The sequence below is a fragment of the Polistes canadensis genome, unplaced genomic scaffold (genome assembly GCF_001313835.1).
Source record: "Polistes canadensis isolate GaletaPanama2010 unplaced genomic scaffold, ASM131383v1 scaffold_229, whole genome shotgun sequence".
NCBI lineage: Eukaryota > Metazoa > Arthropoda > Insecta > Hymenoptera > Vespidae > Polistes > Polistes canadensis.
The window spans coordinates 207,925-226,187 of record NW_014569776.1 but is presented as its reverse complement, the minus strand read 5'-3'; the positions used below and the strand labels follow the sequence as shown (position 1 = coordinate 226,187).

Below are 18,263 nucleotides of genomic sequence, written 5' to 3'. Positions count from 1 at the left end.
TAACGAGACTGAATAGTTTCTTTTATTATGGTTAAAAAAAATATTAACAATTTGATTCACAATTATTTTTTCAATAGACGAGATAGGGTCAATTTAAAACGCTTATAAAAATAGAAAAAAGAAAGAATATTGCCAAGAGATATTTCTAATTAAAAGAATTAATCATTTATTAATATTTTATAATTCATTATTATTGTAGCAATAATTTGAGCACCATTTACATTTAAAAATTTTGCGTCTATTTTATTTTATGTTATATATCACATTTACGAGAAAGCATCCAGCATATTATCCACTATTAACATTAATTTAAAATAGTTTTATATATTTTTTATTAATACTTTATTCATTTAAAATAACACAAACTAATTATGAAAATTAATACAATTATTTATCGTAAACATTTATTTTGATGATAGATTGAGAATCAAGTTAAAACAGCTTTATTTTAATTACATATTAATTATTTATATATAATATAAGGTTTGTTGACTATAATGAATAAAATATACATAAATATCAAGTTTTTTTTCATGTATTTTTATCAATCGCATTATGTAGTAAATAAAAATTACAAATTAAACATAGCAAAAATTATAAAATAAAACAGTAATCTCTTGGACTATTACTTCAAACTAATGCTTATGTTAGAAACAGCATTCACAAATGTGCTTGAACAATATATGTTCTTTGTACTTTCTATAGTTCAAGGGTATGAAATCATAAATTTAAAAAAAAATAATTAGACCAACATAGAAAATAAAATAATACTTTATCAAACGAATTAATAATAAATACATTCGTACATAATATTAATAAATATAACAATAAGTTGCAAAGTAACATAAAAATGAGGAAATCAAAGACTTCATATATAGTTTAAATAAAAATAAACTTCTTTGCGTATCTCAATATAATATCACGAGAGAAGCACTATTTACAGATACGTATGTTAATATTAATCAAAATTAAACCTCTACATTTTTATCCAAGATATTTTTCCATCTTAAAGTTTAAAGATATAGAAAATATATCTGGATAATAAAACGTTCACAACATTGAACTTTTCTGCTTACTCAACATATTTTTGTTCAAAATTTCCATAAAAGATTTAAGATAACAATTCTATTTCAGCTTGTATATTTTCCCGCGCTTGTTCTTCGAACTTTTCTCGAAACTCTTTAGTCGCAAAAATATTAGGAATTTGTACAAAATTCTGTAACACCTGTAAATAACAGAAGAATGAAATAGAATTAATGCATCAATAAGTTAAATGAATACTGTACCTTTAATCGCAATGCAGTGTACATAGGTTCGCTCAAAAAAGCATACTCTCCACGAATTTTTCCCCTATATTCTGCATAATTTTCAGGCAAATAACCTAAAACAGCCATATCTAAATCTAGAAAGTAATGAGCATCTTCGCTACCAAATGCACCTCCAACTTTATGAGCTTCTGTACTATGTGTAGCAACAACCTTAAGTAAAGCGCATGTTTCTTCCCTTAATTCTGAATCCTAAAATAATAGAAAAAATACATCAAGAAATTTGTAACACGTTCTTTTAATTATTTACTTAATAATTAGATATATATTTTTTCTTACTACGCTAATACCAGCTTCATCAGCAAAAGCATTGAAATGTTCTAAATTTTTAATCTCTTCGTCTATGACTTTAGGATCATATTCAAAGCTACAAATAGAAAATAAATAATCAATTAAAAATAATTTATATAAGAAAAATATTAATATCATTCTCACACTTAGGTAGATCATACTTTTGAAAAAAAAGTGCGAGAAGCAAAGCTTGCGGATTCTTCAAATTATCTTTTATTTCATAATATTGATTCAACTTTTCGCAAAGCATCTCTATGTTATGATAAGTTCTTTTCTCTTCCGAATAAGCCTCTTTTAATTTATCAAACCACAAGTCACAAGCATCATTGTCCAAAGCCTCGGTTGCTTCTTTCCAACTATCTTCAAGTGATGCCATTGTTTCTATGAAAAAAAAAAGAAAAAACAACAAATTTATGATCAATAACAAAAAAAAATGCAACCTATATTTAATAATATTATTTTCATTATATTATATATATATATATTATATCTGATAGAATACAAATGTTTATTATTTTTCTATGAGATTGTTCTTAATTGTTTGTTTGTTTATTTGTAATTTACTACTGTCATAATTTTTTTGACAGATGTCTATCTAAAATAATAAGAAAGAGAAAGACACACTTTATCACTAATTATAACATAGAATTTTAACTAAAGTTAATCTCGTTATTGAATTTAAATAAAAATTATATTACATACTCACGATATGCTTATTAAAACGTTCAATATTTAATTGTTTAAAGTCATTTAATGCAATTATTTCTTAAGATTAAAATGACGTTAAAAGTACATCGTTGATAGCGCGAATGTCAAACTTGACTGAATCTGACCCAAGCCATAAAAGATCGCACTCACCATCTTTGCCAATTGATTTTATAACAAATACATGTATCTATATCATTTTTAAAAATCTTATAATTTATATTTCTCAAATATTATTTTTATTATATAATAAATAATTCTATTATATTTATATTTATAAGAAAAAGATTTAATTATTAAATCTCATTCTCGCAAATTGCAAATCAGCCTATAATGTTAAAAACAAAAAATCAGATTAACGCATAATAATTTATATTCAATTGATATTATTGTTTGATACTTTTATTTATATCTATTAAACAAATAACTATTAAATATTNTTTTTTTTTTTTTTTTTTTATAAAAGGAAAAGAAATAAATCTAATTATTATAACACGTATATCATACACGAAATGTGATACACTTGGGAAAATAAAGTTGCACCTTTATCTATGCTTGATCGAATTTTTCTCGAATTATGTGCATCGAAAATATTATTCAATTTACTTGTATGTATATATTAAGAGAAACATAATTATATTAATATTATCTTACTTTTATTTTATTTTCTCTCGCGATTGTTATAGATACATATTTTGTAATATTAATTACGTTACTTATCCATATGTTAACGTTAAAAATACGAGTATCAAGTAAAGAATTGTTTATTATTATTTAAACAACAATTTGTCGCGTAATTATCATCGATATGTGTAACGATATTTATATTATTTCGATTATTGATTTTCTGATATATTAATCTTTGGAAATATACGTACAGGGGCTGTTTATATATGCATGTACAGAATGTAGTCTAATATTAGGGGCACACCTACATTTAGTTGTTTACTCGACCAACAGATGTCATTTTTTGACATTTCCAATATGGCTTCTATCACGTGACACACTTTGACAGGAATGACGACAACTTAATTTTTATTTAATGACTACTACTACCTGCTCATTACAGCTCTAAGAGAAACCGATACAATTTATTATTAAAGTTTAATTATTAATTAAATTATTATTTGTTTATATATAAATAGATTATAGTGTGAGCGGTCGTCTGTGACATAATTATTCTCAAGAACCTGATGAAACTTCTTATAGAAATTTATATAACAATTAGTTAGATATTAAATCATATGCGTTAGGATAAAACAAGAAAAATGAATGTGATTGTATTGTAATATTAAGATTAATACGATTAAGTAATAACTATAGTAATGATTCTTTTTCATATATAGCATTTATATATACATAATATTCATTTAATATTTGTAATGTATATATTACTACAATAATTATATAATTTACTGAAAAAGAATTAACATAAAAGTATATAATAATATTGATACATTCATGCTAATACCAACATACATTAATTTATTTCAAATTACAATATTTTAATGTCTTCCTAGAGAAAAAGAAAGTATGTGCGAAACACACACTCAAAAAGATAATTTAATAGAAGAATATCATTAACATTACTTAACAGAAAGGCTGCATATTTTAAATGGTAATAACATGTTTATAAATCAATCAAAGTTTCCGTGGTCTTCCTCTTTTTCTCAATGCCATGAGCTTTCGTGTAGGTTGCCGAGTACTTCGTAACTTCTTTTGCAATGCATTCATTCCGGCATACAATTTGACATTATTATGCATTTTTAGATGACGTATATAAAGTATTCTTGATTTAATTAATTTCTTACAAATTTCACATCGACGAATCTGCTTCTCTATTAATAACAAATTAAGCAGATAAAGAATATTCTGCTTGTGCACAGATATACATAAGATATAAAAAATGCATTTTAATTTCAAAATAAATCAAATAAATCAAATAAATATTGACATTATTTTACCTGGTCTCTTTGTATCGTGCTTCAGATAATGCGTACTTAAGGAAGCTGCACTTGAAAACCATCTTCCGCAATCTTTGCAACATAATTTGTTAGTTTCCCACGAATGAGCGTGATCCCTTTTTTTTTTCGTTCTTTTATGTATTCTCACGTTTTCTTTAGTAACGTCCATGGAATAAGATTCGTCGGAATCTGGCTCCCCAGAAGATTTACTAGATATACGTCTTTTCCTCTGCGAGTGTTCCAAACGCACATGGCGAGCCAGTGCAACTACAACTTCAAATTTTTCTTGACATATTTTACACGCATACAATTTGGTGTTTTTTTTTTTATCAACATTATTTACATGATTAAGATTTTGGGAATCTAATTTGACTACGTCGGATGATGATTTAGAACAGACACGCGAATGAGTATCCAAAGCTCTCTTCTGTCTGAACCGTCTTGAACAAAATTCGCATTGCATAAGAGTTCCCGTATGCTTGGAAACATTTTCTTTTACTTCATCTTCAGAATCCCCTACCATTATTATATCATTTTCTTTGTCGCTAGAATATTTGTCTTTATTTTCGTCTATAGTTATTTCAACAATATTCTTTTCTACCGGCGACATATTTTCATCTTCATCAAGATCTATATTAATAATCTCGATAACTCTTTGTTTCATTCTCATCAAATTTTTCGAATTATTCCTTTTACCATGATATTCAGAAGGCGAAGTAAATCTTCTTCTTTTACCTCTTGATTTTGTACTCTTGTCATTTTCTGTTAGCAAAGATGCCGGTTGAATGATTATTTCTGAATCTTCTCGGTTTACAGAAGTTAATTGTTGCTTACGAGGTCTCTTCGCTTTATACTCTGTATGTATTGGTTTAGATTGGCTACATTCTTCTGTATTTTTGTTTGCATTTAATCTATCATCATCTGACTCTGTTCCTGTTAGATAAAAAGAAATGTACATTCATATATACATTGATAAGCAAAACTGAACACACTTTATACAATTTTTTAAAATGTTTACATTGATTACAAAAAAATACAAGAATTGGAAATTTTGAAATATATTAATTTGTTTTCAAACATGTGTGTGTAAAAAGCATGTTCAGTTTTGTTCATCGCTTATATACAATATTTTAGCCTAGTTAATATTTGTATTTTATAAAATGTTTGTTGATTGAAAAAAAAGAGTTAAAATACCATTAGAAATAATCATTTTAGAAGATGACACATCTAATTTAACAGATTCGTCATCTACTTTTGTTTTCGTGCATGACTTCTTAGAGAAAGTTCGTCGTTGGTGTTTCATATTTTTGAGGGTCGATTGAACTTCATCAAATGTTAATTCTGACTCAGATTCATTGTCTTCAAAAAAAATATATTGCACCGTTGATTGTACTAATATTTCCTGTTCATTATTGTCTTCGTCGACAGAGGATGAATCTATCATAAATATACTTAAAATTATAATATGAAATAGAAATAATGAAAATCACACAGAATGTGTATGTAATAATTGACAATTATATGTAAACTGAGATATTATTAAATACCTAACATCATAGTACAATCGTCCATCGTTACATATGTTACATTTGAGTCTTCGGATTTAAAATCCATATTTAACGAAACGTCATGTTTTGCATCATTTTTTTTTGACAAACACGATCTTTTAATCCATGGCGTTTGATCTCCTTTTATTTGATAGTTATCGTGAACTATATCTTTAGCAATATCATCTTCCGCTTCTTGATTTAGTAGACATTCTTTAGATAATAGTACAGAAGATTGTGTAGTTAATAAGTGTTTTTTTATCTGTGATGGTTTTTTCACCGTTCTTACAGCACCTTCGCCTATCAATCTTTCCACATCTACTCTATAAATATAATTGTCTAATAAATCTAATATGTCTGATATGTTTATGTGAATGATTTCTATATACAATAAGTTATATCCATAGTTAGTTAAATGTCATACATCTAACATACATACTTCATAAGGAATTGGAAATTTGTTGGAGGTTCACCAGACTCGTCGTAAAGAGAGACAGCAAAAATATCCTCAGAATCTTCAACTGCATAAAGTGCTAATTGTTGACCAGCAGCAGTAACAAACATTGCTATCGTTTCATCGTCACCCTGAGATTCATCGTCGGTATTATTACAGTAATCAATCGTAGATACTTCCTTCATCATATTAGGTAACTATTTTAATATATAGGAAATAATAAATAAAAATTATTATACAATTGAAATCATTCTTATGTGCTTGCATATGTATATATATATTTATAAAAAGAAACAATGTTTTAGTTGTAATTCACTTACCATGGTAGATTCTTCGTCATTAATTTGACTTAAATTATCTTTAATATTAGAACTTGTGGAAGAAATTATAGAACAAGTTTCCACACAATCCGTTATTTCTTTGTTGCATGTATGAATATTGTCGTCAGCAGATGTTGATATATTTTCTAAAGAACAATTACCATCTAGAGAATTTCTTTGATGCAAGTCCACATTTCCATTAACTTCTACTTCTTCTCCAACAACCTATGTAACATTTTTTTAACTCGATTTTTATTATTAAGATACGATTTCTCTTGGAAATTAGTAAAAACAAATGAATGACAACTTTTCTCATTGCTACATCGTTAATATTATTAGCAAAAAAATAAAATTCTACTGTAAAATGTCAATATGATAATGAGTAATATATTTTTATATTTACCATGTTGTCATCCACGGTAGTACATTTGTTCAATATTACAAATTCGGTATCATTTCCATAACTTTCGGTGCAGGTTGTATTAATGAGTTCTTCTGATGTTATTTTTTCATAAATATTTATGCCTTCCATAATGGAAAAATCTTATTTATTGTACATCCTTTCATTAACTTCTGAAACTTGTGCTTACTAAGCAACACGTTAAATATTTATCTTAACATTAAACACGTGCTACTTATATATGTTTATATGCATATAAATTAAAAAATTTATCGACAGACTTGAGAAAAATGTAGATAATTGTACATTTTGTTAGGTATAACGTCATATATGTAAAATATAACAGGGATATATTAATGGTTATAATCGTCAAATGCAAACTGAGTGTAATACAATTTTCTGTTTAAAAAAAAACCTAGAGAAAAATTGTCTTCTTTAATATTTCACACATAATACCATCAATTTTAACATATTAATTGTTTTTTAATACTTTTTTATATTATGACAATAATTAGACTACATAACATTACTTTTACTCAAGATTCCACTATACTCGATTTTCTCTTATTCGATTGGTCAGAACTCTCTTTTCTTAACCAATCAATGCGTTTTATGTAATCTTACCAAAATATTTATTGATGCAATGCGCATTTGTCCTGTTTCTTTTATAATTTATAATTATATTTATATAAAAATGAAATTGATAAAACGCATTTCGTAATAGTTTATTAAAATATTTAATTATTTAAAATAAATGTAATCAGTACTGCCACATATTCAAGGTCGTATTCATAGGTATATAAATTGCGCGATGTCATAGAGCTCTCACGTTATTGAGCCTTGCAAAGTACAAAAAATTGAAAAAAAGAATATCAATTAATTCCTTTTTTTAAATTAATATACAAATTAATATTTATGCGCATAAATGTATATCATATTTGATTTAATTAATTAATCAGATATTTTACCATTTAAAATTTCTATAAATGTTACTAACTTTCAGAGTAGTGCTTTTCTATATTTTACATAGGGGTTGTATACAATGCAGAAATAATAGGTATGCATTTACAGATAATTCACAAATTGTCTAGCTAATTTCATAGTTAATAATTGAAATAAAAAAATATTATTAATAGGATATAGAACATATGGAATGAAACATTTTGTTTTTACTGAATATATTTTAATAATATTCGTATGAAATACATTAATTTATAACTAAATCAATGATGGGCGCCAGCTTTCCTCATTTGTACAAGAATGTTTCCAAGTTCTTCACGTTTCCTCTTAGCTCTGATATGAGTGCCCAACTAAAATAATAAGTCAAAGTACAGAAAACATACTTCATAGATTACTTAATATTACATGTTATTAAATGTAGTATTATTTTCTAGATAAATGTTAATTAACCAATCAAATTTTTTATTTACCCTTCTTTTCAAAAACTTCAATGCGCGTTTATCCTTTGATACTTTCAGTAATTCCATAGCACGTTTCTCATAAGGAGCATGACCAGTTACTTCACGGATTAAGTCTCTGACAAATTTGCTATGTTTAGTTTGTCTCTGAAATCATAAAGAAATTGTTACAATAGTTTATTCATTAATTTATTGATACATTTAGACATGATTTTGTATTTCTTACCCCTTTCAATCTAGATGGTCGAAGAATGATAGTTTTTTCCTTCTCTGTCTTGTTTTTAGCTACTCTGATGGTAGTAGTTTTATGACCTCTGTTGAGGCCAACAGCTAATTCATATCTTGGTGCCATTCTATCAAATAATGCAATAAGGTTATGTGATGATCAATAATGTAACATTCATAGTAAAACTAAACAACATATCTCTACTTTAAAATTATTGTTAATTGACAAATGTAAATTATTGTAAAAGATGTAGGGTATTATTTTCTATAAATAATTATGTAGAAAATAACAAATATTAATTATTATGGTAGAACAAAAATTGGTGCTAAACAATGTTTTCATCGAAGCTCTTAATAATTACATTACTATTATGAAACAATATTATAAAAAAAACAATGCAACAAACTAATGCAACTTAATAATTTACTGATTTAATATTTAATTAAGAAGATTATCTAGATATTTCACGATATTCACACACAAACCTTAACTTACTTGAATTACTTTTCACATGTATCGCTTAAAGGAAAAAGATAGAGCACGTCAGGGATACCAACTATTTTTTCTCTTGATGCATGCTGCACCCCATTGGTTTTTTTTTTTTACTAGCACTGAATATTACGAAAAGATTTCACAAGATATTTATTACGTTCGATTTTATAATTAGAAATTAATGCAAATAATTAAAATATAGAAAACAAATTATTTGTTACATTTTTTATTATATGAAATAATAGAAATTTCACTAGATGTGTGTGAATAATATTACTAGAAAAGTACTATTATTTGAGAAGTATATGTGTCTATAGGTTTATATATATTATATTTTATAATCTACTTTACTTGGGGAAAAATGATAGGAATCTTTCCGTTTAAGGGTTAAAAAAAATAAATAAAACAATTTTGTGAAAAATTTTGAGTTGCCAAAAGTTGAATTTGAAACGCAAAAACCATATATAAATGTTTAAATAATTTCATAAGAAAAAAAAGAAATAGGGTTTTTATTATAGATTCTGAACATTAATAATAATAATAATAATAATAATAATAATAAGATAAAAAATAAAAATTAAAATAAGATCTGTTATTTTTTTTTAATCAAATTTTGACGCACAGTTATTTACATTTATTATCATATTATGATAATGTATCACAACACTCATAATCCATTGATCCTGCTTTTTCTTTATACATATTTAACGTGTTCCATTATCTTAATGAAAGCGATATGATTTCTTAACAAGAAATAAAATATCATTAAGTTAATGAGATCAATAAAGTAATCGTGATTTTACATAAAGATAAAGAAAAAAAATTGTTTCCCATTATTTGTTATCTTATTCTTTTTTACTTATATAACAAACTGGATTGTTATAAAATACGAACATACATATGAATACATAAGAGACTGATTAAGAAATACATACGTATGGGATAGAAATAAATTGTACTTAAAGAATGTTTTAGTAGATTATATTTTATGTATTATAATACAAAGTAAAAATGCGTAAAATATTTAATAGATAGAATACTTAAGATAATAATGTAAAAATACCCTTATTTACTTAAGTATTTCTAAAAGACATGATTTAATCAACAAAATTGATTAGAAAATGAAGTAGGAATATAATCTATACACATATATATATGTATATATAAAGGGTGTCCCAGTTTTTCTCCATCAAACGTTATCGACGATTTTAAAAACAAATATAAGACAAAAATGCCATATAAGCATAGATTTTGAAATGCCTTTTTAGAAAGTTGAAAACAAAATTATGAAATAATAATTAACTAATGTTGTTGGTTGATATCATGCAAGTTGAAATCACTGGTATTACAAGACACTGTATATGCACATTTATCTTATATCACAATATTATTATATCGAGACAATCTTCTTAAGATATTTCAGTATTGAATTATCGATGATTAATTAACTCAACTCAGTTGAGAGGGATATATTACGATCATAGTCTCCAGTTTTAGTATCAGTTTCTCAGTAAACTTAGTGCATTGTGTATTACAACTTCGTGGATATACATACAGAAGCAATCATATATAGTGTTCTTAAAATTTAATTATAGTGGATTATTTGTTTTACAATATATATATCGCATATATATTTTATATGTACGTATATATTGTGTATGATCGTTGCAAACTATTAAACAATTGAAGGTAAGAATGAATTACTTTTCGTGTACATTTTATCTCGAGATACGTTTAATCTGTTACTCTATATACATGATATTATATAAAATAAAATAATTGAATATTTCGTAATAATTATTTTATTTGCAATTGTTTTCTTTTTTAATAGTTTATTCGTATTTATTAAAAGTATATCATTTTTGTAATCCAAGTAGGTCATTTTTTAAATACGAATTTCTTATGCAATCTTGCGTTTCTGCGCATATCTACTGCGCAGATTCACTTACAATTTATCGATAAGATAAATTGATGAATTTTTCTTTGTTTAATGCTTCTACGTTTTGTGTAGTCATTAATAATTTAATTTGATTATTTAATTTGTTTCAAAGATGTTTAAGTTGTTGTTGCTATATAGTTTTATTACTAAAATGTGTCCAAGTGATTGTTGTGTTAGATATATATATAATTAGAAAAATATAATATTTAAAAACATTATATTTAGAAACAATATTTAAAACATTTGTAAACATATGTGGCAGTTCAAATATATCGAAATGAAATAAATATTGTAAAATGAAGTTAACGTTAATAATTTTACGTGTTTATCATCAACTTATCTTATTTTTGTCTATTTCATAAGAATGTTCATTGAGCAATTATTATATCGGAACAAACAAGTTCTATAAAAAATACATGACTTTATCTCAATTGCACATATTTTAATTATCGCTATATGACGTATAAGTAAATTTTATTGCAACATCATTTATATCTAGAGTAATTTTCCATGTATATTCATCTTTTATGAATGCAATAACATTATTATCTACTATGTTTGGCAGTGGTATGTGTAATTGTATTATTGTCAATAATGCAAAACTGATCCATGTCAAAATCAAATCAATGAAAATAAAAATGTATTGAAAATGATTATACAACTGTATTGAATCTTTCTAAGTATTATCTTTATAGTAAACATGATGCACCCCGCTTTGAAAATTAATGAATAATCTAAGACTATTAAAGGGATGAAAGAAGAAATATTAATGTAAATAAATAATATATCGATGTAATTGTATTTATAGGAAAAGATCATTTTTATGGAACAATGAAGCGCAATTTAAATGGGACAGTGAACACTATATATGACACGAATTACAAAACAAAGATACACAATGGGAATACAATTAATGATGAATTTAAACAGTTCACAGCGAATACTCTTGTTTTTTATGTTAATGGAAAAGAGGTAAAATTATATGTCGATACAAATCAAAAGAATAAAGAATAGGTATGATATTAAATTAATTGAGTTTGATTATTTTAGATATTAGATGATAAGGTGGAGCCTGAGTGGACTTTACTATGGTACCTTCGTAATAAATGTATCCTTATAAAAATTAATATATAAAAAATGTATTATATTTTTGATAACATTAACTATAGAACCTTAACTATGTAAATATAGTACATTTAACTGGAACCAAATTAGGATGTGCCGAAGGTGGATGTGGAACATGCACTGTTATGATTTCAAAATATAATTATAGGACTAAATCAATTGTGTATCCTTTTTTTCTATACATTTAAAATATAATTTAAAGACAATATTAATTAATTATATTAGAAACTAAATATTATTTTCTTAATTATTAAATATAATAGTCATTTGGCAGTAAATGCATGTTTATTTCCAATATGTGCTGCACATGGTTTAGCAGTGACTACAGTAGAAGGAATTGGTAGCATCAAAACAAAATTACATGCTGTTCAGGAACGCATAGCTAAATCACATGGTTCCCAATGTGGTTTTTGTACACCTGGCATTGTTATGTCTATGTATACACTTTTGAGAAATACACCAAAACCTACAATGAAAGATTTGGAAATTGCATTTCAAGGTAAACCAACTTTATAAATTAATTTATGTTTTATTGTACATGTCTAATAAAGTACAAATTTAATAATAAAATATTTTATTTTTAGGTAATTTATGCAGATGTACAGGATATCGACCAATTATAGAAGGATACAAAACCTTTACTGAAGAATGGGAACAAATGCAACTTGCTAATAATATGCCCAAGGAGAAAGGATGCGAAAGTGTTTGCGGCATGGGAGATGCTTGCTGCAAGAAAGCATTTTCATCCGAACCTACCGAGGTTTTTAATTCTAAAGGATTCAGTCCGTATGATCCTTCTCAGGATTTAATATTTCCACCAAAGTTACAAGTAAAATTATTTGGAAATTCAATTTATTTAATTTGCGAATTAATTTGATAGAAATTCATTTTATTAATAACATATATGTATGTGATATTTCTATTTACAGATATCTTCTTATCTTAATGAGCAATATTTAGTAATAAAAGGCAAAAATGTAACTTGGTTCAGACCTGTAAATTTAACGCAACTACTTTGCCTTAAAAACGAGTTTCCATCCGCCAAAATTGTAATTGGAAATACAGAAGTTGGTTTGTATTTTCTCTTCGATGTATTTTATTTTCATGTTTGATATAGTCACTCTATTATAAAGTTAAATTGTATTGCAGGTATAGAAATGAAATTCAGACATTTAATATATCCAATAATTATACAGCCAGTACAAGTAAAAGAACTGCAGGAAATTGTAGAAACCAAGGATGGATTAATAGTTGGTGCGAGCACGACTTTGAACGAATTGCAAGAAGTTCTTAATCATTATATCAAAACAAAACCAGGTAAATTTTTATTTTTCAATATTAAAAAGAAAATCGTATATATATGTAGATATATTTTCATTGTATTTAAATTCTTTCAGAATTTCAAACAAGAATTTTTACAGAGATAATAAAAATGTTACACTTTTTTGGCGGTAAACAAATTAGAAACGTAGCCGTGAGTTTTTATAGTTGGTTTCATTGTACTTTTTTTTATTAAATCCTTCTGAAAAATGTGTACAATTAAAATAAAATTAAATTATACAGGCCATTGCTGGAAATATAATAACCAGTAGTCCCGTATCGGATTTAGTTCCATTATTGGTAGCTGCTCGTGCGAAGGTAGTATTGCAAAGTTTAAAAAAAGGAACCAGGACGGTATTGCTCGATCAAAACTTTTTTACCAGTTATCGGCGTAATATTGTAGAACCCGAAGAAGTTCTTGTTTCAGTAAAAATTCCTTTTTCTCATAAGGTATATAAAAACAAATTCAAATTATTATAAAACTTATAACATAAAAAATCTCTAAAATTGTATGCACATTATTTTTTTTTTCAGAATCAATATTTTATTGCTTACAAACAATCAAGGAGACGAGACGATGACATAGCAATAGTGAATATGGCTTTTAATGTATTCTTCAAGGATCAAACACGAATAATAGAGGATGCATATTTATCCTTTGGTGGAAAAGCTCCAACCACTACTTTGGCTTCTCAAACACGTCAAAAAATGATTAATAGGTTTGTCGTAAATTAAGCGTTTAAAATTAGTCAGTTCTAATGGGAAGTTAATGGGATATTTAATGAGATTTTTATCATTTCAGAAAATGGGATGAGAATTTATTGGAAACCGTATATGATTCATTAATTGAAGAATGCAATTTAACGGACAATTCTCCTGGCGGTATGATTATGTATCGTCATGCTCTATCGTTAAGGTATACTTCGTCAAATATATTACATATCTCAATATTAAAAATAATTATATTTATTCTATAAATACATTTTTATATCATATTTCAGTCTATTTCTCAAAGGATACTTACATATAAGTAAATGTTTATCAATGAATTTGCCAAATGTAGAACCACTGCCAAAAGAAATATTAAGTGCAACAGAGTGCTTCCATTATAAAACACCAAAAAGTTCGCAATATTTCCAAATTGTACGTTATAATATATTTATTAATCCAATATTTCTTGAAATATTATAATCATTAATATGTATTTAGGTACCTGAAAATCAACCTCACACTGATTTAATTGGACGTACAATCGTCCATACCAGTGCTTATAAACAAGCAACAGGTGAAGCAATTTATTGCGATGATATGCCTGCAATAAATGGAGAATTATATATGAGTCTTGTATTGTCGACAAGATCACATGCAAAAATTTTGAAAATTGATCCGTCGAAAGCTCTTGAAATGGAAGGAGTTAAAGCATTTTACTCTGCTAAAGATATTCCTGATGATAGACGATGGGTCGGTCCTATTATATATGATGACGAAATATTTAAATCTGATAAGGTAATTTTAGATCAAAATTAAATGTTAAAAGTAAGTACAATGTAATGTGAATACATAATGTAGAACATGCTTAATTATTTTCTAGGTCACAAGTCAAGGACAAGTTATAGGTGCAGTTGTTGCAGTTGATAAAGATACTGCACAAAAAGCTGCAAGAAATGTTGTCGTGGAATACGAAGATATAGAACCCTTAATTGTATCTATAGAGGTAATTAATAATAAAATCTACAACTATATTTTATTTTTATATATTTTTTATAATTGAATGTACGTACATCTATCAACTAAATGTTCTAATTTTTCCTCAATGTTTATAACATTATAATTAATATTTTTGTAGGAGGCTATTAAACATAATTCGTTTTTCACTGGCTTTACAAAACGTATTATTAGAGGAGACGCAAATAAAGCATTCGCAGAAACGGATCATATAATAGAGGGTGAAATACATACGGGTGGACAGGAACACTTTTATTTGGAAACAAATGCTGTTATTGTTGTACCAAACGAAGAAGATGAACTTGAAATATTTAGTGCAACTCAACATCCTTCTGAAATACAAAAGCTTACTGCTCATGCCTTAAACATACATAGCAATAGAATTAGTGTCCGTGTCAAGCGATTGGGAGGTGGTTTTGGAGGAAAAGAATCTCGTCCTTATATGCTTGTTATACCAGCTGCACTCGCTGCATATAAGTATGAATATAATTAAAGGATTTCAATTATTAAAAACCAAATTTGTATGTGTTAGATTCAACGCCGAATAAAATAATATATATATTACATTTTTTATAGATTGCGCAAACCTGTGCGTTGTGTGTTGGATAGAGATGAAGATATGATAATGATGGGAACGCGACACCCATATCATTTCAAATATAAAATTGGATTTAAAAAAAATGGTTTGATAGATGTCATCGAAATACGTATATACAGTAATGCAGGATATTCTGCTGACCTCTCTCCATCGGTAAATAATTAATTATGAAATAAATAAAGTAATATGCAAATATTTTACATATGATAAATGAAATATGTTGATTTTTTTAATTTTTTTTAGATATTAGAACGTACAATATTCCATTTTGATAATTCATATAGAATACCAGTGGTAGATGCGTGTGGTTATCTATGTAAAACAAATTTACCTTCCAATACCGCTTTCCGTGGTTTCGGTGGTCCACAAGCTATGTTCGCTGCAGAAAATATGATTAGACATATCGCTGAATTTTTGAATGTAGACGTTCTAAAGGTATTATTTTTAATATTTAACATAGAAACTTTATAGTACGTATTTTTACATTTATTTAATCTTTGGTTTCGTTTAAATTGATTCATTCGTATCGTACATATCGCATACATAAATTTTATAGAAAATAATTTGTTTGTTTGTTTTTATAGATAGCAGAATTAAATATGTACAAAGAGGGAGATGTAACTCATTACAATCAACCGCTTCTTCATTGTACCATAAGTCGTTGCTGGAAACAATGTTTAAGTTCTTCTAATTATTACGAACGAGCAGCTGCAGTTCAAGAATTTAATAAGTATGTTTGTAAACTCTTATATTTTATTATATTTGTCGTTATTTTAATTTTGTTGTATTTCATTTATATTTCAGACATCACAGATATAAGAAGAAAGGAATAGCCGTCGTACCAGTGAAATTCGGAATTTCGTTTACTACTTTATTCTTAAATCAAGGTGGAGCACTCGTTCACATATATACCGATGGTTCCGTTTTAGTTAGCCATGGTGGAATCGAAATGGGACAAGGTTTGCATACGAAAATGACCCAAGTATGTGCTACGATAAAAATTTCAAATTATTCTATTAATTTATAATAGACGCAAGTTTATCAACAATATAATCTTATTATCTGAAATACATTAAATATTAGGTCGCCAGCAGAGTGTTAAAAGTAAATCCAGATAAGATCCATATTGTTGAAACTGCCACAGATAAAGTACCAAATACTTCGGCCACTGCTGCCAGTTGTGGATCTGATTTAAATGGCAATGCTGTTATGGTATTTACGTAGATAAATATTAATACATATTAATATATATATATATTTTCTTTTAATGTACTTTATAATTAATTACACGTGTTATATTTGTTATTTTTCAGAATGCATGCAATGAGATTATGAAACGATTAAAACCTATTATTGATAGTAATCCAAATGGCACTTGGGAAGATTGGGTAAAGAAGGCTTATTTAAGTAGAATTAGTCTTTCGGCAACTGGATTCTATCAAACTCCAAATATTGGATATTCTTTTGAAACTAATTCAGGAAATCCCTATAATTACTTTACTTATGGCGTTGCTTGTACAGAAGTAATGATCGATTGTCTTACAGGTGATCATCAAGTACGTATCGTTTTAATCTTAAACATTATATTGTTTTTCAGATTAATTTGAAAATATATTATACAGTGCATATTTAAAAGTGTATATATCAAAACTAATTGATCATATATCTATCAAAATAGATACTTAGAACAGATATAGTGATGGATGTGGGAGACAGTTTAAATCCCGCTATTGACATTGGTCAAATTGAAGGTGCCTTCACGCAAGGTTACGGATTATTTGTGTTAGAAGAATTGATGTATTCTCCAACTGGATTTCTTTATAGCAGGGGACCTGGTGCATACAAACTACCAGGGTTTGCCGATATACCACAAGAATTTAATGTTTCATTATTGAAAGGGGCTCCCAATCCTCGAACCGTTTATTCTTCAAAAGTATGCATACGCGAGCTAATTCGACAAAATTTATAGATCGATGTTAACTAATGTTTTCTTTTTTTTTCATTTCATTTCGATATGTGATACTTTAAACATATTTTTACAGGCTATTGGAGAACCACCTTTGTTTTTGGCATCATCTGTTTTCTTTGCTATTAAAGAAGCTATTAAATCTGCGCGTAAAGATGCGAATATTACAGGTCATTTCAGATTAGATTCGCCTGCCACAGCAGCACGCATTCGTACAGCATGCGTGGATAATATAATAATGAAGGTAATATATAATGACAATGATATGTTCCTTTTGTTTTACTTATCCTATACATATTTAAATTACATTTAAAAACGTTTCTTTACCTTACAGATTCCGGAAATCGATTTGAGTAAACAATGGAATAAAATTCCATAAAAATTATATTTATATATATATATATAAAAAAAAAAAAAATGAATTTGTTAATATATATTTATATCTAAT

The 18,263-nt window shown here is 26.7% G+C and overlaps 4 protein-coding genes across 11 annotated transcripts; 1 reads left to right on the top strand and 3 right to left on the bottom strand.

Moving 5' to 3' along the window:
• Positions 1 to 753: 753 nt before the first annotated feature.
• Positions 754 to 3,278, bottom strand: LOC106790310. 4 transcript variants are annotated; one of them, XM_014755107.1, is made up of 5 exons: positions 3,200 to 3,278; positions 1,778 to 1,997; positions 1,605 to 1,692; positions 1,287 to 1,517; positions 754 to 1,225 (listed from the first exon to the last, which is right to left on the bottom strand). In XM_014755107.1, the coding sequence occupies exons 2-5, from the start codon at positions 1,990 to 1,992 to the stop codon at positions 1,112 to 1,114; spliced, it is 648 nt and encodes a 215-aa protein (XP_014610593.1). In that variant the 5' UTR covers positions 1,993 to 1,997; positions 3,200 to 3,278; the 3' UTR covers positions 754 to 1,111. The 4 variants fall into 4 exon arrangements, with proteins under 4 accessions (XP_014610593.1, XP_014610594.1, XP_014610592.1 ...); XM_014755108.1 differs by having other exon boundaries at positions 2,976 to 3,216; XM_014755106.1 differs by lacking the exon at positions 3,200 to 3,278 and adding an exon at positions 2,319 to 2,491.
• Positions 3,279 to 3,747: 469 nt separating this feature from the next.
• On the bottom strand, positions 3,748 to 7,453 carry LOC106790309 (myoneurin). Of its 2 annotated transcripts, none has more exons than XM_014755103.1 (7): positions 7,010 to 7,453; positions 6,607 to 6,831; positions 6,272 to 6,483; positions 5,833 to 6,155; positions 5,480 to 5,722; positions 4,286 to 5,218; positions 3,748 to 4,159 (listed from the first exon to the last, which is right to left on the bottom strand). In XM_014755103.1, exons 1-7 carry the CDS (start codon positions 7,136 to 7,138, stop codon positions 3,963 to 3,965), a joined length of 2,262 nt encoding a protein of 753 aa, XP_014610589.1. In that variant the 5' UTR covers positions 7,139 to 7,453; the 3' UTR covers positions 3,748 to 3,962. The 2 variants fall into 2 exon arrangements, with proteins under 2 accessions (XP_014610589.1, XP_014610590.1); XM_014755104.1 differs by having other exon boundaries at positions 6,607 to 6,752; positions 7,010 to 7,096.
• Positions 7,454 to 8,167: 714 nt separating this feature from the next.
• Positions 8,168 to 9,218, bottom strand: LOC106790299 (60S ribosomal protein L36). Of its 2 annotated transcripts, none has more exons than XM_014755086.1 (4): positions 9,146 to 9,218; positions 8,651 to 8,777; positions 8,437 to 8,571; positions 8,168 to 8,316 (listed from the first exon to the last, which is right to left on the bottom strand). In XM_014755086.1, the coding sequence occupies exons 2-4, from the start codon at positions 8,774 to 8,776 to the stop codon at positions 8,230 to 8,232; spliced, it is 348 nt and encodes a 115-aa protein (XP_014610572.1). In that variant the 5' UTR covers position 8,777; positions 9,146 to 9,218; the 3' UTR covers positions 8,168 to 8,229. The 2 variants fall into 2 exon arrangements, with proteins under 2 accessions (XP_014610572.1, XP_014610573.1); XM_014755087.1 differs by having other exon boundaries at positions 9,136 to 9,199.
• Positions 9,219 to 10,413: 1,195 nt separating this feature from the next.
• On the top strand, positions 10,414 to 18,220 carry LOC106790306 (xanthine dehydrogenase). Of its 3 annotated transcripts, XM_014755100.1 has the most exons (25): positions 11,514 to 11,648; positions 11,890 to 12,053; positions 12,132 to 12,189; positions 12,273 to 12,369; positions 12,470 to 12,705; positions 12,791 to 13,035; positions 13,136 to 13,277; positions 13,356 to 13,523; positions 13,604 to 13,680; positions 13,770 to 13,976; positions 14,061 to 14,245; positions 14,329 to 14,442; positions 14,528 to 14,669; positions 14,736 to 15,032; positions 15,118 to 15,240; positions 15,373 to 15,728; positions 15,828 to 16,002; positions 16,093 to 16,284; positions 16,434 to 16,579; positions 16,654 to 16,831; positions 16,933 to 17,061; positions 17,163 to 17,405; positions 17,528 to 17,782; positions 17,892 to 18,059; positions 18,150 to 18,220. In XM_014755100.1, exons 1-25 carry the CDS (start codon positions 11,609 to 11,611, stop codon positions 18,192 to 18,194), a joined length of 4,182 nt encoding a protein of 1,393 aa, XP_014610586.1. In that variant the 5' UTR covers positions 11,514 to 11,608; the 3' UTR covers positions 18,195 to 18,220. The 3 variants fall into 3 exon arrangements, with proteins under 3 accessions (XP_014610587.1, XP_014610586.1, XP_014610585.1); XM_014755101.1 differs by lacking the exons at positions 11,514 to 11,648; positions 18,150 to 18,220 and adding an exon at positions 10,414 to 10,831 and having other exon boundaries at positions 17,892 to 18,143; XM_014755099.1 differs by lacking the exon at positions 18,150 to 18,220 and having other exon boundaries at positions 17,892 to 18,143.
• Positions 18,221 to 18,263: the final 43 nt, after the last annotated feature.

Coding starts and splice junctions, on each gene's coding strand:
- LOC106790310 (XM_014755107.1), bottom strand. CDS start 1,992: ATGGCATCACTTGAAGATAGTTGGAAAGAAGCAACCGAGGCTTTGGAC. Junction 1,518..1,604: donor ATGAAGCTGGTATTAGCGTA/GTAAGAAAAAAT, acceptor CTATTATTTTAG/GATTCAGAATTAAGGGAAGA. Junction 1,226..1,286: donor ACACTGCATTGCGATTAAAG/GTACAGTATTCA, acceptor TGTTATTTACAG/GTGTTACAGAATTTTGTACA.
- LOC106790309 (XM_014755103.1), bottom strand. CDS start 7,138: ATGGAAGGCATAAATATTTATGAAAAAATAACATCAGAAGAACTCATT. Junction 5,723..5,832: donor CGATTGTACTATGATGTTAG/GTATTTAATAAT, acceptor TATTTATGATAG/ATTCATCCTCTGTCGACGAA. Junction 4,160..4,285: donor GCACGATACAAAGAGACCAG/GTAAAATAATGT, acceptor TGTTATTAATAG/AGAAGCAGATTCGTCGATGT.
- LOC106790299 (XM_014755086.1), bottom strand. CDS start 8,776: ATGGCACCAAGATATGAATTAGCTGTTGGCCTCAACAGAGGTCATAAA. Junction 8,572..8,650: donor GACCATCTAGATTGAAAGGG/GTAAGAAATACA, acceptor TTATGATTTCAG/AGACAAACTAAACATAGCAA. Junction 8,317..8,436: donor TGAAGTTTTTGAAAAGAAGG/GTAAATAAAAAA, acceptor TTATTATTTTAG/TTGGGCACTCATATCAGAGC.
- LOC106790306 (XM_014755099.1), top strand. CDS start 11,609: ATGAATGCAATAACATTATTATCTACTATGTTTGGCAGTG. Junction 14,670..14,735: donor GTTCGCAATATTTCCAAATT/GTACGTTATAAT, acceptor ATATGTATTTAG/GTACCTGAAAATCAACCTCA. Junction 16,003..16,092: donor CTGCTGACCTCTCTCCATCG/GTAAATAATTAA, acceptor AATTTTTTTTAG/ATATTAGAACGTACAATATT.